General features: G+C 42.0%; 1 protein-coding gene across 2 annotated transcripts; it reads left to right on the plus strand.

Annotated features, from left to right (window-relative positions):
* On the plus strand, window positions 1-26,025 carry LOC124132686 (acidic mammalian chitinase-like). 2 transcript variants are annotated; one of them, XM_048400892.1, is made up of 19 exons: window positions 1-377; window positions 7,324-7,376; window positions 8,002-8,199; window positions 8,950-9,206; window positions 11,494-11,618; window positions 12,632-12,752; window positions 13,639-13,803; window positions 15,801-15,920; window positions 16,970-17,108; window positions 18,679-18,840; window positions 19,987-20,148; window positions 20,632-20,878; window positions 21,256-21,355; window positions 21,544-21,594; window positions 21,813-21,906; window positions 22,081-22,242; window positions 22,904-23,014; window positions 23,748-23,850; window positions 24,697-26,025. In XM_048400892.1, exons 2-19 carry the CDS (start codon window positions 7,337-7,339, stop codon window positions 24,812-24,814), a joined length of 2,475 nt encoding a protein of 824 aa, XP_048256849.1. In that variant the 5' UTR covers window positions 1-377; window positions 7,324-7,336; the 3' UTR covers window positions 24,815-26,025. The 2 variants fall into 2 exon arrangements, with proteins under 2 accessions (XP_048256849.1, XP_046352701.2); XM_046496745.2 differs by lacking the exon at window positions 21,544-21,594 and having other exon boundaries at window positions 2-377.

Consider the following 26,025-nt stretch of genomic DNA (forward strand, 5'->3'; position numbering starts at 1 on the left):
ATGTCTAGCTGTAATGTCGACAGTAAGTATGGGCTTTGCTCAAGCTTTGAGGTCAGGGATGTATAAACACGGCGTCCATCAGGGGTGAAAGGAGATGAGACAGAAAAGGATGAACAGTCACTGCTGATTTCGTGGACTTTCGTGTTTGTATTAAAGAAGCACTCAATAGTTAGCCTCTCAGATAACGTCGGGTGCTACGGTACTTGAAAGGACGTTTCTGAATAGGATGAAGCTACGTGCGGAGGTAGCAGCCTCTGAGCGGTAGTGTCAATACATCACACAGAAGATATTCATGAGCAAGTTTGTCAATAGATAAGCCCTTGATAGACCAGACAGAGGTGGTATCTCTTTGCGAAAGGACGTACTACCAAAGTGAGGTAAGGGCATTATTGCGTATATAAGTTTTCTACACAAGGTACGGATACATATTTCTGTAAAAAAGGACTGCGGTTTGTGATCACTATTTAACATACAACTGCTAGCTGAATACATATAGCCCACGAATAATTTGTGTTGGTAGCTCTATAATTTTTGTGGACACATTATAATCAGTTATTTTATAGTAAGTATACTCAGTCACCTATACACGTTCCAAAGGTACAAATATTTTGTATTGATAAACTAGGATTGGTCCGCGTGTGAGTCTAATAGTTTAATTGTAATTATTACTGATATATCAAAGTCAAATACGGTTGGAACAGAAATAATATTAATACAACGGTGTCGGATATAGTTACACATGATATAACTTACATAACAGTGCTGTATGTGGCCAAAGAGGCTATATTGCTTACATAACATTGGTTTATATAACACAACAGGAAATATGACGGATATGACAGTGGCAAATACGGTTTGAACGGAAATTATGCAGGTACAACGGTGTCGGATATGGTTAACATGACATATGCCCATTATACTTAAAATAGACAGAATTATCATGAACATGCCCGCATGTTATCAGAAATCTGCGGCCACTGCAACGTGACAACAGTCCGCTTTTCCCTAACGACGGGCTGCTAACTATTCTATTGCTATATGACGTTGCTATTTGCAAAGCCCCCGTTACACTATCAAAAACTTTGATTAAAAAAACTTGGTCAAAGTCCATTTTGACCAAGTTTTTGATAGTGTAATATGCTGTCAAAAACTTTGACAATTTTTTGACGGACTTTGATGGAATAGTTACCGAGCCTATTTCCCGTCAAACTTTGATCAAAGTTTGGTGATGTTGATTTAATTTAGCCAATCAGAATGCAAGGAATATTTACCCCTTTTTAACCGGAAGTGCAATGAGTCAAGTCAAAATGAGCCAACTATTTTGGACTGAAGAGATGTCAGAATTAATTGATTTGGCCATTCTCGGGACCAAATATGCCTTTACCCACCCCGACGCCGCATTTTCAACATGACAATACACAAAATACACATGGCAACAACAAAACATTCTTTGTCAGTAGCATCCATCTTGGCAAGATAATTCCCGCCAAGTTTTCTTTGACCAAGTTTTTTTTTTTATAAAAGGTTTTGATGGTGTAACGGGGGCTTAAATCAGTGACTTCCGGTGTGAAGTTTTGAATGCAGCAACTAATATAACTTAAGCTGTTGTTAATTGTTTTGATCATTTTGGGAGAACCTACAGATTCTATCCATTATAACTATAATAATAGTAATCATATTTCAGGTCATTATCATTTGCAGAAGCCCTGTTCATACAGTTTGGCCCTTCCCCTCTGAAGGTTCATACTCCAATGAACTCACACAAAGTGAAGGCCAATTCTGAAATAACTTTTCGATTGTTTCACATGTGCATTTTAGCGATTCTTTCTGCTGATTGGTCATTTGAAGCCTTAGGACGTCACAGTCTTTGAATGTTGAGGCAAAATACGATGTGACGTCATACATTGTACCTGACGACACAAACTGATTGCGTTACATCATCTGAACAATAGGCTGTCTCCAGGCATGTGATTTTGTATGGAGACTGAAGTATGATTATTTTTTTCAAACATTTTTTTGTGACAATTTATTTTTTTTCGATAAAATCCCAGGAATTCCGGATTATCTGCCAAAGGCTAAGGATTAATACAACTCGCTCACTAAGGTCAGATAATCCGTGATTCCTCGCAGATCGTTGGTTGGCCTCTAAATATGGTTTACGTCACAGCAGATGGTATAAACAGAGTCATAAGGGAGTTCCCTCAGCGGTTCATTCGCAGGGCGGTGATACACTGATTTTTCACTAATCCGCTTCTGGGATGTCGTGCGAAATCAGTATTGCAGGTGTCTTGTTTAATCCGGATTAAGAAGAAGGTCGTCTCAAAAGCAAAGAGTAAATACTTCAGGGTTCACCAAATTAGATGTATTATTACATAGCCTGCAAGAGCGTATACTTTGATGACATTACAGTCTATTTTTTTAACTTTTTATAAAATTCCATATCTTTATAAAAATACACACTCAACTGGCAAGGTGTAATATTTATCTTGTCCGTCATGGAAGCATCTTTCTTAGTGAATTTATATGCCAATACACATGTCTCTCTGTATGCTCGCAGTGTATAGGTATCTCTACGTGCGTTTTCACTTTTCACTGTTAAGTGGATTGTATACTAAAAGCGACAATACCAATTTCATATTCATTAAAAATCTCTGTTATAAGCGGAATCCAAATTACGATTCCGACTATATCGTGAGGATGTGTATATGATTGTCCAGTAGAGAGGATGTTAGCAAAAGGGTTAGCGTATCCTGCCCCACCGGTGACACCCGTCACCAACACATGCAAAGGCAAGTCAATTGTTCACCTAAAAAACTGGGGAACATATGGTACAAATTAAAATAGGAAATTGCATCGGACATCATTTATATCACTGATGCGTCCAATCTGGAAATGTCCTCCACATGTCTACCACAACACCTTTGAAAAAATTACTGAGGCCTTGAATGCTGTAACCTGGACCAAAAAACTTTTGAGTAAGAGTCGGGTGACGCTCTTGGAGATGTTCGTGGAAAGAGCATGATCGATTGTATCTCAAGTGTTGTGAATATAGACACCAAAGACTGGGAGTGCTAGAACATTGCTTGACTTAAAGGGAGAGTTAACGGTTGGATAGTCGTCCCTCAGGTCATACAGTCTTGTGAAATGTTAACTGTTGGATAGTCGTCCCTCAGGTCATACAGTCTTGTGAAATGTTAACTGTTGGATAGTCGTCCCTCAGGTCATACAGTCTTGTGGAGAGTTAACTGTTGGATAGTCGTCCCTCAGGTCATACAGTCTTGTGGAGAGTTAACTGTTGGATAGTCGTCCCTCAGGTCATACAGTCTTGTGGAGAGTTAACTGTTGGATAGTCGTCCCTCAGGTCATACAGTCTGGTGGAGAGTTTGGTGAGGCATGCAAATAAATTGAGGGGCTGTTCACATAGGACGAACCGTTTCCCATGTTATTGGAAAGATCACTGTCAGACAGAAATGGTATTTCAATCATTGAAATGCTACCTTGTCAAAGGTGCAAGGTATTCCGTGCTGATTTGTTATTCAGTCAATTCGACACTAACATTATTTGTGTTGACAAAGAATAGCATATCGAAGTTCTTGTGAATTTTCATTCTTTGAAATATAGCATGTTTACGACTTTGCACATGCTCATATCATTCAAACGATTCATAATAGCGTATAAGATCTTGACATTTGATTTCGCACGTTTTTCCTTCAGGGTTATATATAAATATGACCAGAAACCTTCTAATTATAATAAATACAGACGTGACAAATTGACTCTCTTTACAGTAATAGTACCAGTGGTTGTAGCAGTTGTAGCAGTTGTAGCTGTGGTAGTCCTGGTTCTTGACCAATAACCAGCAACATTTTTCGTTGCAGTAGTAGCGGTGGTAGTAGTTGTTGTGGTTGTCATGGTTGTCGGTTATTAGTTTCTTGTACAGTAGATGTTGTCGTCTACATCGGGTCTTCTCGTTGCTATAAGCTGAAACATTGCTGTTGCTGTTTTCAATGTTAATTCACTCCCCGACCTGAATAACGAAACAAATTACGCAAGACTAGTCGCCACGGATCTAACAGGGTACACCCTACATTGTTGTTTTAGTTAGAGAGGACTGTACCTTGCTTCAACACTTTGTTACTCTGTGAGTGTCAAAAGCACTCGTCATTTTCATGTTATGCACACGAGACACCGTATGTGAGTTTCAAATAAAAACGATATAAATTTAAACTATCTTTAAGATTCAACAATTTGAATGAATATGATATTAAAGTTTAAAATGAATACGAAATATAAGTTTTTAATAAATACTAGATGGAAACTTAAAATCATGGGCATATACAATTATTATTGTAAAGTTTTAAATGTATAAGAGATATAGTTTTAAATGAATACAAAATATAATTTAAGAAAGAAAATTTATGGATGTCAGCTTCTTTATTATGAGGAACTCATTGTTTTGTTCCTCATAATAAAGACGTTTACATGATATATATATGAATACGCGATAGACGGTTTTTTTAATGTATGAGACAGACACGCTTTAAGCTATAAGATATATAAGTTTTATTTGAATAAAAGATACAAGTTTTTAATGTATGCAGTATACAAGTTTAAATGTACAAGAAATCAAACTTTAAATTAAAGAGATGCAATTATTAAGTGTGTAAGAGATATAAGGTTTAAATGAATACGAGAATAGCGTTTCTTCTTACTCTGAAATGCCTTTAGGGCACCAATAACCGTCTTCCGGGATGATCTCTCATGCTGCTGGAATATGATCATGAAATCGAACATAAAGCACTTAAAACTAATACATGTGTTGATGCAGTCTCTCACAGTCCATACCTTGCACAGATCACAGAACCTGTCACTGATGATCTCCCTGTCCCATCCCCCACCTCTATTAACTCCACCTCAGTCATCAACCAGTCAAATCAGCAACCAGTCCCGTGTTCATATGATGGAAGGGTTGCAACACTACTCTCAGATCAATCATCAACAACCCATCACAAGATTACCAGTCAGCTTACTTGTGCAGATATTGGCTGTGGGATTTCACCTGAATGTTCAACTTCAGCAAATCCTCATTCAACTGGTCAGAAGGTAGTGACATCTTCTTCCGCATCGTAAATAGAACTGTGCGTTGCATTCTGTTATCAATATGAGATTCCAACAGGACCAACAGTTCGTACCATTGAAATTGATATTCCTGTAAACATTCTCGCTGGGAGAGGGCGCAGTTCGCCAGATTTCAAGCCTGTCATTGAATATCTGATACCATTATCATGATTCCCCTGATACAATTTCAACCTGCCAAAGCTTGGAGGACACAAGAAGGGCCGTCAGCTAATGGTCACACAACTGACAGTTCCTATAGCTGACAGGAAATCCCTGCTTTATGCTTAGTCTGATTCAAAAGCAGGTGGATGCCACTTTGGTCGGGATGCTACCTATTGACCTTATACGATTGGCCACATTTGTACCAAGATGTTGAAGCATACATCAAATCATCCGAATAAGCAAAAACAATGGTACCTGAGCCTATTAAAGACAACTTTTCCCGGTTGAATGTTGACATTATTGGGTCTCTCCCTCAAACAAAGGATGGGCATAAGTATGTTCTTGTAGCTGTGATGTCATTCCAAAGGGTGAGTGAAGAATTACCCAACATATGTTGAGCTTTTAATGAGGTCTCCATGTGGTATGATGTCAATGCGTAAGACACCGTGCCAATAAACTGGTTACTTCCCATACATGGCACATGCTCCTTGGCAAAGATACATGTCTTCTTCCAATTGAAACTATACTCACGCCAAAGCCAACACTTGGTAAAACGCATCTTATGCAGCTCATGGACAACCTGAAGGTTGTCGAATCTATATCTCGAGACTGCACGTCTGCAAGTCAACAAATAGACAAGGAGCGTCAAGAGCTAAATCATCAGAACCTCCATTCGTGTTAGGTCAGCAGGTGCTTCTCCACAGCCCTGTAGTCAAACAAGGCCTTTCTCCCACGCTGTCCAAATCATGGACATATCTTTTTTTTATATCACAGACACTGATCCAAACATCGCGTTCAAAACTCATAGATGTTCAGATAACATAACAAAGACTCTTGAAGTAAAAAGACAACAATTGCATACGATGTCTTTGTAATGGCATACGCCATTTTCTTGTCAAACGGGTTGCGTATCCTACACCATCATGGGCGCCACACCAGCATACAGGACAGTGACTTATCAAAGACATTCATGTGCATACAACACAGGCTGGACGCCTTGTCTTGACGTAGCTGACAGTCACAAACCAGTAACTCTGGATTATGTAACTCAGTTCAGCCGCCATGGCAAGGGTTACGTCCGAGACCGTAACATGCTGAGTATGGTCGGACGCACCATCATGTTTAAGTCGAAAATGTCAGTCAGGAAGTGATATTAACCAACGCATTACGTATCTAAAACATATTGGTAGTTAATACACCATTTGACAGATTCAGATTAAAGGTTAAACATTAGGCTAATACGTCATACAGAAGGCTTGGTCCCTGTGCACACTGTGGTAGATATTGTATAACCAGTGGTAGGTACTTCATTGTGTCAAGAATAAACACTATGAGAGACTCAGCTGTCTTCTCTCTGTGTTGAGGTGAGATTTATGTTGTTTTGTTAGTTAAACACATCTAGCATTGAACATTGTGCCTTAAGCGTTCCACGTATTTATACTAATGTTTCAAATTCCTGAACAAAAACTTATATTTCGTGTATTATATCGCACAGGAAAATGCACGTGAATAGTACGTATAAATATTAGTGGATTAGTTCACTTGTACATTAACTGTTGATATGCCAATATGGATAAAGTCTTGGAATTGCATTACATAGCAAGAGCAGGTCCATAGTGGTAAATACACACGGGTAATCTCAAGTAAATACCATTATGTTACGTCAATAATTTAGTTAAGCATTTACGGCATTGATATAATACAGTATCGAAAACACATTTGCATTTAAAAAAAGCTGTAACATTAGAATATGTAAAAGTAAACTGAACAACATAAAATACGTCGTTTATTGTTATACACATTTCTCTTTTTGTAATCGTATTACCGTATCTATTCAAATAACTATGTTCAAAAAAGTTCAAGACAATTTGTTTTATTGCTAATGTCATATATAACTGTCATAATAAAGCCATTTATTTGTACAAATTACTATTGTTTGAATTATCTCCAACCCCAGCTACGTCAAATGTGTCAAGATACAAGTTCTAAATGAATAGATATCTACGTTTGAAATGTATAAAAGAAACATGTTTTGTTTTTCAGTGCCCTCAGCGTGATGCACCTACTTGTTGTCATTGTGGCGGCTTTGTTGATGGGTAATATACAATTTGATCTTATTTACTATTGGATAATGTGTCATGTGACCGTAATGTGATGTTTCAGGTGTGTGTACACGTGTAGAGTACTGCCGATGATGTTTCAGGTGTGTGTACACGTGTAGAGCACTGTAGATGATGTAACATGTGTTTGTGCACGTGAAGAGTACATTAGATGATGTAACAGGTGTGTACACGTGTACAGTACAGTAGATGATGTTTCAGGTGTGAGTACACGTGTAGAGCACTGTAGATGATGTTTCAGGTGTGTGTACACGTGCAGAGTACAATAGATAATGTTTCAGGTGTGAGTACACGTGTAGAGCACTGTAGATGATGTTTCAGGTGTGTGTACACGTGTAGAGTACAGTAGATAATGTTTCAGGTGTGTGTACACGTGTAGAGTACAGTAGATGATGTTTGAGGTGTGTGTACACGTGGACAGTACAGTAGGTGATGTTTCAGGTGTGTGTACACGTGTAGAGTACAGTAGATGATGTTTCAGGTGTGTGTACACGTGTAGAGTACAGTAGATGATGTTTCAGGTGTGTGTACACGTGGACAGTACAGTAGGTGATGTTTCAGGTGTGTGTACACGTGTAGAGTACAGTAGATGATGTTTCAGGTGTGTGTACACGTGCAGATTTCAAACGAGTATGCTACTTCACAAACTGGAGCCAGTATCGTGCCGGGACGCTGAAGTTTACCGCTGCCAACATCACCGAACCGAGTCTGTGCACCCACTACATCTTCGCCTTCTCTAAGGTGCTGCCAGAGGAGGACACCATGGCACCGTACGAGTGGAACGACGACGGACCGGGTGGTTAGTTGTTATTTATTCTCTACGTCCAAGGGAAAATTGGCATCGCTCAAAAGTCGGGCCGAGCCAAGGTTATTATAGGCTGATCTCTCCATTATCGACGACAATACCTACATATTATTGATGCAACAGACACACATGACATTAATGAACAATCACAAACCAAAAACGTGCAGCATAATTAAGTGATTGCGAGTAAATCGCATCACGACCCTACATGCTAAGGTCGGTGAGAAGCCTCATCAAAGAAAACACAAAGTCAAGACACTGGCTTTTCCACGAAGACTCACGATAGTCAAAACTATCACTTTATTACATTGTTGAATATATATTTTGATTCAAACTCAATTAATTGAGCAAAACTATACGTTTGTGGACGTTTGAGATCTGCCAAGTTATGTACGTTTCGTTTTATTATTCTGCAATATATTTTTAGTATTACCCGCTGGCCCGGCCCGGCCCGACTTTTCTTGCCCCGACTTTTCTTGGCCCGACTTCCAGGCAATGCCGTAGGCAGCATATGTCTGTATTGCCAGGGTTATCGTTTTACAAGCGTGTAGCGTACACAAACACATACTATAGCTTAACAGTGGCATGTTTAACGATGTAGAACGCCTGATGATATTTTGAATGCCACATAAAGCGACCTGTTGTAAACCATCTATATATGCTCATGATGAAAAGATATTGTCAGTTCCCAAATAAGGAAAAAAATCCAAGAAATAAGATGGCGTCCACCCGGCCATGTTACAGGCAACTATGAGCAGCTGACTTCTCTGAAGGTCGCGAACCCTGGATTGAAGGTCATGTTGGCGGTAGGAGGCTGGACACACGGCTCAATGCCATTTGTCGAGATTGTCAGCAACGACACCAAAGTCTCCAACTTCAGTGACAACGTCATCAAGTACTTGAGAGATCGTAACTTTGATGGTCTTGACCTTGATTGGGAGTACCCAGCGCACAGGGGCAGCAACGACACGGACAGAGAGAGGTTCACGTTCCTGGCAGAGGTGGGTGTGTCTCAGTGTCGGGTGTGTGACAGAGGTGGGTGTGTCTCAGTGTCGGGTGTGTGACAGAGGTGGGTGTGTCTCAGTGTCGGGTGTGTGACAGAGGTGGGTGTGTCTCAGTGTCGGGTGTGTCACAGGTGTGTGTGTGACAAAGGTGGTTGTGTGACAGAGGTGAGTGTGTCTCAGTGTCGGGTATGTGACAGTGGTGGGTGTGTCTCAGTGTCGAGTTGTGGCAGATGTGTGTGTCTTAGTGTCGGGTGTGTGACAGAGGTGGGTGTGTCTCAGTGTCGAGTGTGTGACAGAGGTGGGTGTGTCTCAGTGTCGGGTGTGTGACAGCGGTGGGTGTGTCTCAGTGTCGAGTGTGTGACAGAAGTGGGTGTTTCTCAGTGTCGAGTGTGTGACAGCGGTGGGTGTGTCTCAGTGTCGGGTGTGTGACAGAGGTGAGTGTGTCTCAGTGTCGGGTGTGTGGCAGAGGTGAGTGTGTCTCAGTGTCGGGTGTGTGACAGAGGTGGGTGTGTGACAGAGGTGGGTGTGTCTCAGTGTCGGGTGTGTGACAGGTGGGTGTGTATCAGTGTCGGGTGTGTGACAGAGGTGGGTGTGTCTCAGTGTCGGGTGTGTGACAGAGGTGGGTGTGTCTCAGTGTCGGGTGTGTCACAGGTGTGTGTGTGACAAAGGTGGTTGTGTGACAGAGGTGGGTGTGTCTCAGTGTCGGGAGTGTGACAGAGGTGGGTATGTCTCAGTGTCGGGTGTGTGACAGAGGTGAGTGTGTCTCAGTGTCGGGTGTGTGACAGTGGTGGGTGTGTCTCAGTGTCGGGTGTGTGACAGAGGTGGGTGTGTCTCAGTGTCGGGTGTGTGACAGAGGTGGACGTGTCTCAGTGTCGGGTGTGTGACAGAGGTGGGTGTGTCTCAGTGTCGGGTGTGTGACAGAGGTGGGTGTGTCTCAATTTCGGGTGTGTGACAGAGATGGGTGTGTCTCAGTGTCGGGTGTGTGGCAGAGGTGAGTGTGTCTCAGTGTCGGGTGTGTGACAGAGATGGGTGTGTATCAGTGTCGGGTGTGTGACAGAGGTAGATGTGTCTCAGTGTCGGGTGTGTGACAGAAGTGGGTGTGTCTCAGTGTCGGGGTTGTGACAGAGGTGAGTGTGTCTCAGTGTCGGGTGTGTGACAGAGGTGAGTGTGTCTCAGTGTCGGGTGTGTGACAGAGATGGACGTGTCTCAGTGTCGGGTGTGTGACAGAGGTGGGTGTGTCTCAGTGTCGAGTGTGTGACAGAAGTGGGTGTGTCTCAGTGTCGGATGTGTGGCAGAGGTGAGTGTGTCTCGGTGTCGGGTGTGTGACAGGGGTGGTTGTGTCTCAGTGTCCGATGTGTGACAGGTGGGTGTGTCTCAGTGTCGGGTGTGTGACAGAGGTGGGTGTGTCTCAGTGTCGGGTGTGTGACAGAGGTGGTTGTGTCTCAGTGTTTGGAGTGTGACAGAGGTGGGTGTGTCTCAGTGTCGGGAGTGTGACAGAGGTGGGTGTGTCTCAGCGTCGGGTGTGTGACAGAGGTGGGTGTGTCTCAGTGTCGGGTGTGTGACAAAGGTGAGTGTGTCTCAGTGTCGGGTGTGTGACAGAGGTGGGTGTGTCTCAGTGTCGGGTGAGTGGCAGAGGTGGGTGTGTCTCAGTGTCGGGTGTGTGACAGAGGTGGGTGTGTCTCAGTGTCGGGTGTGTGACAAAGGTGAGTGTGTCTCAGTGTCGGGTGTGTGACAGAGGTGGGTGACGGTGTGCCTCATTGTCGGGCATGTGACAGATACTTATGATGAGAACATAACAGAGATAGGACTACACATCAAGAGGTTGCAGCTTCGTATCACACCGACGTTAAGAATCTATGTGTTCTTAAATGTGAGGTTGCTGTATGACTAATGATATTCCTCTCATACAGGAAGCTGACAATGAAAGTTTATCTGATTACTACGATAGACACATACACATTTAGACCTTAACCACGTGTATCTGTTAAACTGAATCCTAAACATGTCAAGATAATGGGACAAGAAGAGTGTTTAAGTTTGTGTTTAGAAAAAAAAAAAAAAAAAAAAATTGTGTTTAGGATCTAAACGTGTATCTGTTAAACTGAATCCTAAACATGTCAAGAAAATGGGACAAGGAGAGTGTTTAAGTTTGTGTTTAGAAAAAAATAAATAAATAAAGTTTGTGTTTAGGATCTAAACACATTTTTACAGTGTACTTGGTATCAGAGTAAAAGTTTACCTGAATGAATGATCGATTAATGGTTTATTGTTTGTGACTTTACAGACAATGATGCAGAAGTTTGTAGAGGAGTCAGTGACATCAGGCAATCCTCGTCTGTTGCTGTCGACGGCTATGCCCTCTTCACCGTCCAAAATGGCGAAGGCCTACGAAGTCGTGAAAGTTTTTCGGTGAGATGATAAAGAACTACGTTTATGAATACATAATGTACAATATTTCTTTCCTTATCACCACTTGAGCCTAAATCCGCGTCCTCTAGAACGATATCCCAAGGTAGATCTCAATGCCGGTATCGTCTCCTTGGTCTAGTGGATAGAGCGTCTGACTTGAGTGTGAAATGTCGGTGTTTCGATCCCCTGGCCGCGTCATACCAAAGGACAAAGGTATACCCTGCCTGGCGCTCGGCATTAAGAGGATAAAACAAGGACTGGTCGGCTCGGAGTCAGTGTCAAATTTCTGAACAGGGTATCCGTTTTATTGCGGCATGTTATCAATCTCATTAAAATCAGATCTTAGTTCTCGCTACCGCTATACAAAGATCTGAGGACATCCCATTACGGGTCACGTCAGACAGAACTTGCGCGAACTTTGACCGGCCATTGGAAGGACTGACAAGAAGTCGACATAAGCCAATCAGAAGGCAGCTTTCTCGTGCTTCACGGCACTGTTTTCAAATTGGCGACTACTACGCTTCGAAACATATTTTGACAAATACTCAATTTAAAAAATTGAAACCTTAATAGAATGGCTAATAGATGGTCTAGATTGTATGGATTCAGTGGTTAAATTCGTGTTAAAGTTTTCGAGGTTGCATGATTAAAAATCACATTGCGACTGTCACTTTCATGATCTGGTAAGCGACGCTCTGATTGGTCGGATGAAAGGTCGTTCTGACGTGACCCCTGATGGGACGTCCTCATATCTTTGTTTAGCGGTAGCGAGAACTAAGATCTGATTTTAATGAGATTGGGCATGTCATATAAAAAAACGGCATAAGCCCGGACCCCACCACCCCTTCACGCACGCACGCACGCACGCACGCACGCACTATATAAGTGAGATAACCTTGAACGCGACATGTTACCCCACTTTACTTCACGTCTCCAGTCAGTGCCAGCCATAATGCATGACAGGTAAGGGCAGGTAGCCTCCACAATGTAAACAGACTTTAATGGTATTTCAGGACCATGGACTTCGTCAACCTGATGGCCTACGACTTTGACACGGACAGACAAGGATTATACTATGTATCGCCTTTGTACAACAGACCCGAAGACAACCCACCCGAGGACATATTGAACGTCGTAAGCATAGCACTAACGCAACATAGCAGGTCATGACTGATCACTGCGTATGGGACCGCCTCCGTGGTAGAGCGTCCGCCCGGAGAGCGGAAGGTCCGGGGTTCGATCCCCGGCCGCGTCATACCAAAAGACGTTTAAATATGGTACTTGTTGTTACCCTGTCTGGCGCTCGGCATTAATTGGCTAAAACAAGGACTGGTCGGCTCGGAGTCAGTATACTGTGCCTGATTGGGGTATTCATGTTAAACTGCGGCATGGTATCTCAGTGAGCTAGCACTATAAATCGGCATCAGTCCGGACTAGTACAAGCAGCCACACAAACACACCCACGTACATGCACGTCGCTATATAAGTTAAATAATCTTGGACGCGACGTTAAACCCCATTTCACCTCACCTCACCTCACCTCACCTCACCTCACCTCACCTCACCTCACTGCGTATGGACATCAGCAAATAGTGTCAGGCAGAGTTGGGGTCAACGGCGCTGCTCTGTTACAGTATAAAACCGCGTCATTTTTTTATGGGAGGAAAGCCAGAAGTGATGAAGATGTTAGACGTTTACCGCCCTGGTGAAACCCACGAGAACTGGCCCGGTACTGACAAACCACTGGCGAACAGGGATTCGAACCCACAAATATAACTTTCTGGCACACAGCAAATTGCGGATCCTTAGGCGATTGTTCATACCCCTACACACATGCACACCCACCTTCTAGTCATTGTAGTCGACACATATGGCATATATTGATCAATATTTAAACCGAAATTTTAGAAAACAACTAAGATCCAAAAATTGACACGAATCAAGAAATAACAATTGATGATATAGGAATCAATTCACCACTCGCCTCCACCTTCATTAGCTGCACGTGACTGTGTTCCAGAACGCGAGTGTGCAGTACTTACTCCAAACCGGCGTGGCCCCAGAGAAGATTGTGTTGGGGGTGCCTTTGTATGCCCGTGAGTACACCGTCGAGGATGGCAGCAACTTCATGTACGGCGAACCAATCAAAGTCAACAGTACTGCCACCGAAGTGTACCAACCACAGGTAATACACGTGTATCACAAATAGCAGAGGGGAACCGAACAACTTCTCCATTGACCTTTGGTGTGAAGGAACAGGTAGATGGTAAACATCAAACATGGAGTCAGTTTCTAAATTCGTGACATCCTTCTCAGAGGGTACTAATGATTTCCTGAATTTTCTTGTACTTAACTCTATCTTTCTATCTATCTATCTATCTATCTATCTATCTATCTGTCTGTCTGTCTGTCTGTCTGTCTGTCTGTCTGTCTATCTATCTATCTATCTATCTAGATGTCTGTCTGTCCATATATCTACCTTGGAATTAAATAGAGAATCTCACCCGAGTGTCTTTTGATATCAAATATATCAACACGAGTTGATAAAAATGGAAAAATTCCTAGGCTTGCCACTTTTATCAACGAGTGTTGATATATTTGATATCAAAAGACACGAGGGTGAGTTTTTATTTATCATCCAACATCATTCTTTCAACTTTTTCAATTTGTAGACAGTAATTAGCAGTGTCTTCAGTGTATAAAGTACTGCAAACAGCTTCAGTAGCAGAGTCATAAGTGATGTCATTTGATTGTGACGTCATGGTTACCAGTGACGTCACAATGGTCTGCAAAGCATTGTGATGTAATTTCATTGCAGCGATATCTACAGTGTAGATATCGCTTGATCTCATCCAAGCGATATCTCCTGTGGGAGCCAGTTTTGGATGATAAATCTATCTATCTATCTATCTATCTAGAAAAAAACCTAAATGACCATGTGTCAATATTGTTAATAAAGTAAACATTGACAGCTTATATTATCCTAAGAATATTATCTTCGTATATAAAAAAATATATCAACACCAGAATATTTCCCTACCTCCAAGAATTTTTTTGAACTGATAAATGAACAATTACATTATTCATCTTTATTACCTACGGGGGCAAACATATCGGGGTTGATAAAAATCACATGTGCCCTAGGGTCATATAACGTCACCACCAAACAGTATGTTGTTTCCGTCATCCGGACGGCATTGTTGACGTCATTCGAATCTCACTGTGACGTGAGGTCGGAATGACGTCACACTAGAAACGACGTCATAGCTGAAGATTGTAGCCGTCATTCGACAAATTGTGATTCCGCTGCTGTTGCGACGTTAGAACATTATGTTCGAGTTCTTGTCATACTTTGATTACGACACTCGTGCCTAAATTCCGGTATTTAGACACTCGTGTCTATATCTTGCCCACTATACATGCCCACAACACATGTACGCGCTGTTGTGTGCACACTAGCCTGCTGTCCTGAGTGTAAATAAGAATATTATTTGCATTAGGCAGGTCCGAAAATACAAATATTAGTTGTCAAACAGTAGTTTTGTTTTTCCCAGTAACATCTGTGGTATTAGTTGAAACGTTTTATCTTGGCATACTTGTGAAGTATGTGTTTGATTTATAAAATATAATACATTTTTTTAACTTATTTCCTGTGTGTCTAAATTTGAAATAGTATATATGGAATCAGTTAATGGTTTTAAGTATATAAGTATACTACTCAAAAGAAGTTAAAGAACATCCGATTTTTCCATATGACTTTTGTTAAACTGTCATGGTCAAGACAAATTAACTATAGTCATGCGAAGAAATCGTGTGTTCTTAACTTCTTTTGAGTTGTAGGTACATGTGATGCCACCCGAATACAACCTACATACTTCGACTACCTCTGTGACCAGTGAAGATCCGGGGTAGAATAGGTCTTCAGCAACCCATGCTGCCGTAAAAGGCGAGTTGGCTTGTTGTAAGAGGCGACTGGCGGGATCGGGTGGTCAGGCTCGCTGACTTGCTTGATGCATGTCATCGTATCCCAATTGTATGGATCGATGCTCATGATATCAATCACTGGATTGTCTGGTCCAGACTCGATTATTTACAGACCGCCGTCATATAGCTGGAATATTGCTGTGTGCTGCGGTAAACAAGAAATAAACACGCAAACAAAGACTACCTCTGTTCTGTCAGATCTGTGAGCGACTACGTCAAGGATGGAGGACAGTGTGGGACAACATCTCCATGACGGCCACTATCCACAGCGGCAACAACTGGGTGAACCCCGAGAACCTGAGAACAGTTGATGTTAAGGTAGGATACAAGTGAGACTAGCTCTATGTCGTTCTTGCAATGCTGCGAGTCCTGTCTTAGTGTCCTTGTGCAGTCGATGTAGTCTGTAGTCGATGAAGGTTAATGTAGATGAGTGAGTGAGTTGGGTTTAACGTCGCTTTTAACATTATTCCAGTTATATCACGGTGTGTCAGCTTAATGTAGGAGGAAAGCCCGAAGTGATGCAGGTCTCAGACGTTTACCACTTCGATGAAACCCCCGAGCACGAGTATGGTGCTGACAAACCTAGAAACATAATCGGGGCGAACCTTGATTCGAACCAACAATCCTAGGTTTCTGGTGTGCCCAAGGGACGCAACTCTGCAGTGAATCGCGGCGCCTTAGACTGGGCCACCCGTGTCCCCTAATGTTGAAAGCAAATGTCATTAATACTTTACTTGACAACGCTCTTCGTATTTTACGTATGAGTGACCGCCGAAGAGTGTGAGTGGGTGCGTGTTGACATCACTCCTGCAGCAATATTACAGAGGATCGTATTAGAAACTGGGCAAGACAAAACGGTCGATAACCAGTCACATATACCAGTCACCACTCCAATTTAAATAGAGACTGGTTCTCGGTTTGGTGCTCGTGTCCAGGCGAGGTCTAGACGTTGTAATTAGTGCCATTACCCAATAAGGGTCATCGCTAAGATATACATCATAAACAAAGCTGTTCTGTGTGACACAAAGCATACTAGCTGGGACTGCAAAATAGGCGGAGGCAAGTCCACCTTTAATGTTTCCACAGACATGTACTGAGACTTTGGAATCTTAATACCCTAGAGTAGCAGCCGATGAAGACAGTTTGATTGGTTTACTTTCGAAGTGGCGCTCATGCGTCTAATACCATCTTCCCGAGGCAAGGGAGTTAACATTAAAAGTCCACTTGCCACCCTTGTAAAACTAGGCTGGAATTTTGAAGTTATATTTTGGCTGGACTAACGAATCTAAGCATAGTCAAGATAAACCAGTAAATTACGTACTTCTTACATCAGCTATATATTCCATACCATACTCGTCATGTTGCAGTCCGACTACATTAAAGAACATGGTCTGGGTGGCTGCATGTTCTGGGAGCTAGGTCAGGAGGACTTTGGGGGGACCACGTGTAACGGGGTAAAGAACCCCCTCCTGAAGAGATTCCGGCACATGCTGACATCAGCACGAGGTGAGAACATTCTGGAGTTTGTTTGCCATTCTAGAAGGACTACTCGGGGGAAATGTATGATATCGTGACCGGTAAAATATTTCAAGACTGTGAATATTTGTCTGATGCTACGTTATATGATTTTAAAACTTCGAAGATATGCTTTCTGAATGATATTTTATAGTTATGTCAATGTGACTGTCAGAGTCGGGATCAGTCGGGAGGGAAACTGAAAGAGAGTTCATTTCTTGGTTTCTAATTTAAACACCAACAAACTGTTGACTGAAAAACACAACCAAAATACTTGTGTTATGTGGCAGGCTGCCTGTGATAATTACATTAACTAAAAAGCATTAATATGTTTAAACATGAGTGAGTGAGTAACGATTTACGTTTTAGCAATATTGCAGCAATATGATGGCAGGGTACACCAGAAATGGGCATCGCACTTTGTACCCATGTGGGGAATCGAACCCGGACCTACGGGGTGACGAGCGAACGCTTAACCCATAAGGCTATCTTACAGCCATGTTCTCCTGTACAAACATTGCGCTGTGGACTTTGGTTCAGATAAGTAAACAAATGAAAGAGAGTCTTCCTGTTAAAATGAATCATCAAAATAAATATATATAGAAAATGTGTCCTAGGATACTCTATACATTATAATGGAAACAACAGAAGAACGAGTGCTGTTGCCTAGTTACGGAAGAGCAAGAAATATGGATGTCACCCGGTAAACATTTGATGGAAATGATTCATTCACTGTAGACTTAAACTTAACGTTCCTTTAGTCTATTCAGGTCGATCTTCCCTGACATGTTCAGTGCGACATCCCCGTGTTAAGTAAATACAACATTTGTCAAGTATAGACCCCTCCCTGTTAACACTCATAACGAGCTACAAGGGGGTTAGATGAAGTGGCAGATGATGAAATACACACAGTAATTGATGATAGTATTATGTGTTTACAGGTAAATAACGTTTAACGGGCAATATATAGTTTATTGATTGTAAAAACATTCAGTTTTATGTGATTGTGTCTTCTCGGCGGATGCACCCATAACAGCATTTAATAATTAAATCAAATAATCCTGTATATTTCATTGGCAAACATGTACCTGTTTTAGACTCTCATCTTGGCAAGTGCGGCCCATAACAGCATTTGATAATAAATACATATAAACCTGTATATTTCATTTGCAAACATATACCTATTTTAGTCCGTCATCTAGGCAGGTGCGGCCCATAACAGCATTTGATAATAAAAACATATAAGCCTGTATATTTCATTTGCAAAAATTTACCTGTTTTACACCAGTCTGTCATCTAGGCAGGTGCGGCCTAGAACAGTGAACAGTATTCAATAAGAAGAACATATAAACCTGTATATTTCATTTGCAAACATATACCTATTTTAGACTGCCATCTAGACAGTCGCGGCCCATAACAGCATTCACTAATAAGAACATATAAGCCTGTATATTTCATTTGCAAACATTTACCTATTTTACACTGCCATCTAGGCAGGTGCGGCAATCACGGCATGTTTTCATGTTTATTATTTGGTATTTTATGTATTTTACCCTCCCAGATGACTGTCCGCCTGGCACGCGGGGTCAGGTGGACACACTTGGATGCGTTCCCTGTGGAAAGGACACGTACCAGGAGGAGCGGCGCCGTGCAGCCTGCATCCCCTGTCCCCCGGGCTTCGGTACCACAGGCACGGGCGCTGATTCTCGACACAAGTGTAGGAGTGAGTCACTTCAGTGTTTTGAGACCTATTAATTAACTGTTGCAAGGAATAAGATCATTGCCTGGTTTATGTGGGCTTTCAATGGTTTGCCTGCATGCATCGTTTTCTGACTGAACGTGTATGCATGCATATTTATATACATAATAAATATGCATAAATTTGAATATGAAGAAAATTTTAATTTTCAGAGTCAAATACCCATCTTATGTTGCAGGACATATTTTTCACATATTCAAATGATTTTACCATTACTATCCATATAATTTAAATATTGCAAAAAACAAAACAAACGGAACATGTGTTCAATTGTAACAAATCGGTAAACGCAGACATTAATAGCTTTTTCAATACGTGCTGCTACGAATCCCTTGAACAGGTTCAGATGACATCATCATTTGTGGGAACAAGGGTGTGAAGTTTCTTGGTTCCGTGACCTGTGAGATGATGTTTACAGTGCGAGGCATTGCATTTTGAGAAGATTTATGATGATAGATATAATAATAAGAAGTCACTTTGTATTGCGCATAAAACTTTACATCGAAGAAGTTTAAGAACATGGTCAAATTGAAAAGGTCAAATAAAGGTCAACATTAAAATATGGCAGAAAAAGGCACACGAACCCCACAAGTAGCTACACGTGTACCCCATTTCATAACATTTTGAACAGAAATTACAGGTAATGGCTTTAAATGACTTTTTCAATATGGCTGCCGTGGCATATAAAAACTCCTATACATGGATGCGTTTTCACAGGTGAACAAAGTGACCCAGAGAAAGTTGGATCTTTACATATTAAAAGAATTCCAAAGCTTATAACAAAATACAGATATTTGGAGGCTTAACAGGTTACTAACCGGAAAATTGAACCCTTGACTGAATTACTTCTTCATATGGAACAGCAAACAGCAGAACTCAATTAATATAATACTTGGATCATTGTGTCTTACATGGTAAAACTAATTTTAATTAGTGAAATATAGCCTGGACATAAAATATAGGTATTTGACTCTGAAAAGAAACATTTTCTTCAAATTCAAATTAGCTATGAAACTTGTGTGTATAAGCATGCATGCACAATTAGGGTAGGTATCCACTCAGATAAGACTTTTTTAATGCAGCCACGGTCTCAAATTTACTGTGTTACAGAGTTCTGTCCCTTGGGTGAAGACTACAGCCGTGTGGCCGGGCGCTGTGAGAAATGTCGTCTGAACTACTTCCGGTCGGATTCCGAACAACCATTTTGTCACAAGTGTGCCCCGGGCACAATAACTGCTGGTGTCGGGAGCACCTCCTGTGTCCCTAGTCCTGGTGGGTTGCTACTTATACAAGCGTGTTGTCTTCCCACGACCTAATTTCATTCCATCACGCCATGGTCCTCTGGTAGTTCGATTGAAAATGGTGCTCGACTGCGCATCTTTTAGAAAGTGTTGCACCGAATGTATATATCCGTACAAGATAAAAAGATTCATTGGATACCCCAATCATGAACTAGATGCAATACCGCTGAAGCACTTCCGCATCATTTCCTCAATACCCCAGTTGTAGTTCCGGGGATGATGAAGTCCCAAAGAATCCCCATGCTTGTCATATGAGCTGACTAATGAGGATCGGGTTGATTAATTGTTATGATTGGTCATCGCCGACTACCTGGATACCTGATCACGTTGTCCAGCACTGGGGTCTGGCCCAGACCTAACTAGTTACAAGTCGCCGCTTTACTAGAATATTGCTGTCAGTGACGTAAACCAACACTCTTTTACTTACTCAATACAATATGCCGTATTTTCTTAGATGGCCTCGAGGTGGAAATCCAGCAGGTGACGCTTACCGTAACAACCCGTTTCAAGGTTGTCTCGTGCCAGAATAAAGCGGCAATAACCATAGCAGTCCAGAACCACTTGAAGCAGGCGATACAGACAGTGGACAGGACATGGCGCGGAGTCTGTGATCGGGACTGCAACAGCGTGACGTCTTCATTACGAGACGGGTGTGGGGACGGGGGAGTGTTGATCGTCGATACCATCGTTCCACATGTGCCGTCAGTATAAGTTCTTCCTCTTATTAGTGTAGCCATCTCTTACACGATTTCGTAGAGTCGCGGTGTGCGAGAAGAAACATGATTATATATGCACTTACTGTCTAATATAATGTGAACCCGAGATAGACCCGGGGTAGAATAGGTCTTTAGCAACCCGTGCTTGCCGTAAAAGGTAACTATGCTTGTCGTAAAAGGCGACTAACGGGATCGGGTGGTCAGACTCGATGACTTGGTTGATGCATGTCATCGATCCCAATTGTGGATCGATGCTCATGATATCAATCACTGGATTGTCTGGTTCAGACTCGATTATTTACAACCAACCAACCAACCAACCAACCAACTAATATGATGTGTAAAATTTCCATTTGTTTCAGACAAGAAATCTCGCGCGTGCTAGGCGAGCAAACAACAACGATGTCAGCTGACAGTTTGATCGTAGAAGGACTATATGATAGTTCTCAGAGTCCTACCCTCGTAAGTTTACACCTCACCTGAGTTATTATTTTGTTCTATTCCTTTGGAAACTGCAAAATAACTTCTGTTCACAAAACTGAATAATGTGTGTATCGTATGTATTATAAATACACATTATTTGTCAAGGACATCTATAGTTTTATGCCAATGTTGAACGTTCAAAATAATGAGAATGATTTATCCTACAGCTGGCCCATGGCGTTGTGTTTGACGGCGTGACGGAAGTGACGTCCCAGACAGTCTGTTTACCATTAATATCCCTATAAATTAAATATTGCAAAAAACAAGACAAACGGAACATGTGTTCAATTGTAACAAATCGGCAAACACAGACATTAATAGCTTTTTCAACACGTGCTGCTATAATAAATAATAAATACACATTATTTGTCAAGGACATCTATAGTTTTATGCCAATGTTGAACGTTCAAAATAATACGAATGATTTATCCTACAGCTGGCCCATGGCGTTGTGTTTGACGGCGTGACGGAAGTGACGTCCCAGACAGTCTGTTCAAATCAGGGACACGTCTACGTGAACGGTGCTTGTGGTAAGTCGATGCACTGGGATAATATAGTGTTTGGTGTGAATAAAAAAGATACGACACTGTCCGTCTTGCTGGGGTATCAGTAAACATATGTATCTAAAAATAGAACGTGGAAGCATCGTAGGGGTCATTACATGGCAACGCCATGGGGAATGATATGATTACTGATCCTTGCAGAGCCATGTAAACGAGGCGCATACCTAGACAAGGACAGCAGCTCCTGCAGCCCCTGTCCAGTGGGCACATACCAGGACGAGGCTGGACAGACGTCTTGCATGGCGTGCCCTGCTCCAATGACAACAAGTCGCAACGGCGCTGATTCCAGTGCTAGGTGCATATGTAAGTGTGTTGTATAATCATAGTTATCATACCTCCATGTCAGAATGTCAGATCTTATTGGTCCACGTGATCCTGCCTAGGAGAGGAATACATTTCTCAAAGGGAAAATAAATCTCTTATACCCCGCCACGAGCAAGTCAGGCAGCACGTGGATTTCTGAGAGGCAGATAAAATCCTTTATACCCCGCTCAAAGTAAAAAGCCGCATGCTTTTTTCCGAGTCAATGGAAATCACTTGACATAGCGCAAACTCACCTCACTTCAGTCGAACAGCTGTTTTCTATCAATTTTGAATTTATTGAATTATTTTACGCCATGTCATATTAAAACATGTCGGTAAGATAAATTCGTTGTAGCAGGATCACTCGGGGTACATGGGGCTCGTGGTATTAAACCTAACGCGGGCCGCATAAAACCCCATGTACCACTCGTGATCCTACGACACCTTATAATATACATGTTAAACTAATACACTGACTTGTAATTGCCCATTGAAGGAATTCTTAAACCTTTCGAGATGTCATACAGGCGGCTACACAGAACTCAGGTTATAACCTCGATGTCTTTTAGAGAGGCATTTACGTTGAAATGATGTTCTAGTTTATCTCTTAGTTTCTCTGAGATAATTCGAAGATCATAAATGTATTCATGACTGGTTCCAGCTCCGTGTGACGCGGACAGCAACTACTGTGACGGTAACGGCATATGCCAGTGGGACCGTGTCTCACTCAAAGTCTTCTGCGGATGTGTGGACAAGTGTCAAACAAGTAGCGGTGGGTGCTAGATATTGCTTTTAGAAGGGCACTCTACATATCTCAGGTGTTAAGGTTGCTAGTGTTGGGTGGGTTAACCTAGACATTTGATTCGCTGTGACATACAATCTGGTCTTAAATGTCACTGACTGACTGAGTATGGTTTTACGCCGCTTTTAGCAATATTCTAGCAATATCACGGCGGGGGACTCCAGAAATGGGCTTCACACATTGTACCCATGTCGGGAATCGAACCCGGGTCTTCGGCGTGACGAGCGAACGCTTTAACCACTGGGCTACCCGACCGCCCCCTTAAATGTCACTCTTTTTACTTTCCACAAGACCCCGGGGTAGAATAGGTCTTCAGCAACCCATGCTTGCGGTACAAAGCGATTGTTGCTTATCGTAAGAGGCGACTAACGGGATCGGGTGGTCAGACTCGCTGACTTGGTTGATGCATGTCATCGTATCCCAACTGCGTTGATAGATGCTCATGATGTCAATCACTGGATTGTCTGGTCCAAACTCGATTATTTACAGACCGCCGCCATATAGCTGGAATATTGCTGAGTGCGGCGTTAAACAACAACAAACAAACAAAACTTTCCAGTGAGCGATCTTAGCGCTAAGACGATGTTAACTCCCATACTTTAACATAGACTTACGACAATCGTAGTGCTGAGATCACGTTGTGGAGGACTGTGAGGACTAACTATTTGAAAGCAGTGTAAGACGCAGCTGCATTGTGTTTCAGCCCTCGCTCCAGACTATCGACTGGTTATAGGTGGCGCTGTGGGCGGTTCCCTGGCCTTGCTGGTGTTTCTCTTGCTCGTCATTGGCTGCGCTGTGTACTGCAGGTAGGGTGACGTCATCTCGAATCTGGCACAACCGCAGTTCACCTGGGAAGCATATAATCAACTAGTCCTAGTTTCTAGTCAGTAAATCAATGGGTTCATGCCGTAGTCAGCCCATGGTAGGAGTGTAACGATATATCAACTCTCGAACTATTGCAATTGTTTGCTCTATGCTAGTACTATCAAGTTACTTCCCTTTGGTTGAGTTTGCTACAGGGAGGGAAATGGCCGACATGGAGATTGTCAGCAACACTTTGTTCATATCTATTACTTTGATTAATATAATTATCAAGCCTTAAATTCGGTTTACTACTATCGCAATACTATTGCAATAGTTGACAACTATCGCAATCCTGTTGCAATAGTGTGGGCTACTATTGCATTACGATCGCAATGGGTACAATAGCCCCACTTAATAGTCACCCATAGTCCATGGTTACTTGTGTCTGTTTTGTTGTGTGTGTGTGAGTTAGTGAGTAGGTCGATATTGTTCTGCAATGTTTCGATGCAATATTTCGACGTCGGTCATCTATCAGTCTACGTTTTTATTATGCGGCCCATAGGCCGCCAAGTCGTCTAAGGCGCCTCGATTCGCTGCGCAGAGTTGCGTCCCTTGGGCACGCCAGAATGCCCAAGATTGTGGGTTCGAATCCCGGTTCACCCCGATTATGTTCCTAGGTTTGTCAGCACCATACCCGTGCTCGTGGGTTTCACCAAAGTGGTATATGCCCTCCATCACTTCGGGCTCTCCTCCCACATTAAGCTGAGACGCCGTGATAAAACTGTAATACTGTTAAAAGCAGCGTTAAACCCAATTCACTCACTCATCATCTGTTCCTGTTTTCCCAGCTGGCAGCGTCAGAAAGAAGTGTACAAGTATCGGGCTGATGGACGACAGACTGGGATCACATTCCAGGACTACCTCGATTACAAACTCTGGATATCAAGTGAAAGTAGCATGAGTTGATGACGTCATCATAGCTCGTTTACAAGCAATGTATTTGACACAGTTGACAAGTGTACAGTGACAGCGGAAAATGTGCACAAACTGCGACGTTGGATATTTTTTGTGTGTGAAAGATACAAACCAAACGAACAGTTTACCGTGCGCCATATATGGTTTACTAGTATGGCTGGGACGGGTAAGTCGGGTACTCGGGTCGGGTGGGTACTGAGTAGGACCCGGGTCCGGACCCTTGGTTAGTCACGTGATTATATTGTTTAATGGCAAAGTGACAAATGTTCACATTTCTTTCCGACTGTGAACACATGATTCCTTTTGACTTTATATGTTTGCATAAAGATAAAACTTCAGTCAACTTCAGTGTGTGCATGACCAGATCATTTTATTCCTGTATCTAAATACATTTTGACATTAGTACGGTCAAAGAACGTTTCCTAATCGGAAATTTTGTACCTATCTCTTGAGACCTACAGCGGGTACCCGGGTAGGGTCGGGTCGGGTAATAGGAGGGTGGGTACCCGGGTAGTACATTTAGACTCGTCCCAGCCCTATTTACTAGTACATGCCAAACGTAACCAATACATCTTTTAATGATACAATCTTGAAAATGTTTGAGGTTGATTTCGGAAACGAAATTTTATCTTACGTTACACGTTTTTGTGAATTATGTATTGCAAGATGGGTACTTTAGAGGCTGTAAGTACCATTACATTCCTGCTACGAAAACATCGTAACCAATACATCTTTTAATGATACAATCTTGAAAATGTTTGAGGTTGATTTCGGAAACGAAATTTTATCTTACGTTACACGTGTTTGTGAATTATGTATTGCAAGATGGGTACTTTAGAGGCTGTAAGTACCATTACATTCCTGCTACGAAAAACAACACCAAGATTCCGAAGAAAAATTATTAATCTGAAGTGACCTACAAGAAAATTCCATGATGCTTTTCATAAGAAGATGGGTCTTCATGCAGTAACTGTGCATTTAGGATGACGAAGAGTGTGCCGAGTGATTTATTAAGGGAGATGATACAAAAATACGTATGTATATGTATGGAGGACATACTATATAAATGATTTTATTATCATATATTATATACAAGAATGCAATGTGCCCTACGTGTCCTACGATGCAACATGTGTACCTTTTTATGTATATATGACATGTTATTGTACACGATGGAAGTGAATAAAGAATGTTATACAAGC

Source organism: Haliotis rufescens, unplaced genomic scaffold (assembly GCF_023055435.1).
Source record: "Haliotis rufescens isolate VD_foot unplaced genomic scaffold, xgHalRufe1.0.p SCAF_20, whole genome shotgun sequence".
Classification (NCBI taxonomy): Eukaryota; Metazoa; Mollusca; class Gastropoda; order Lepetellida; family Haliotidae; genus Haliotis; species Haliotis rufescens.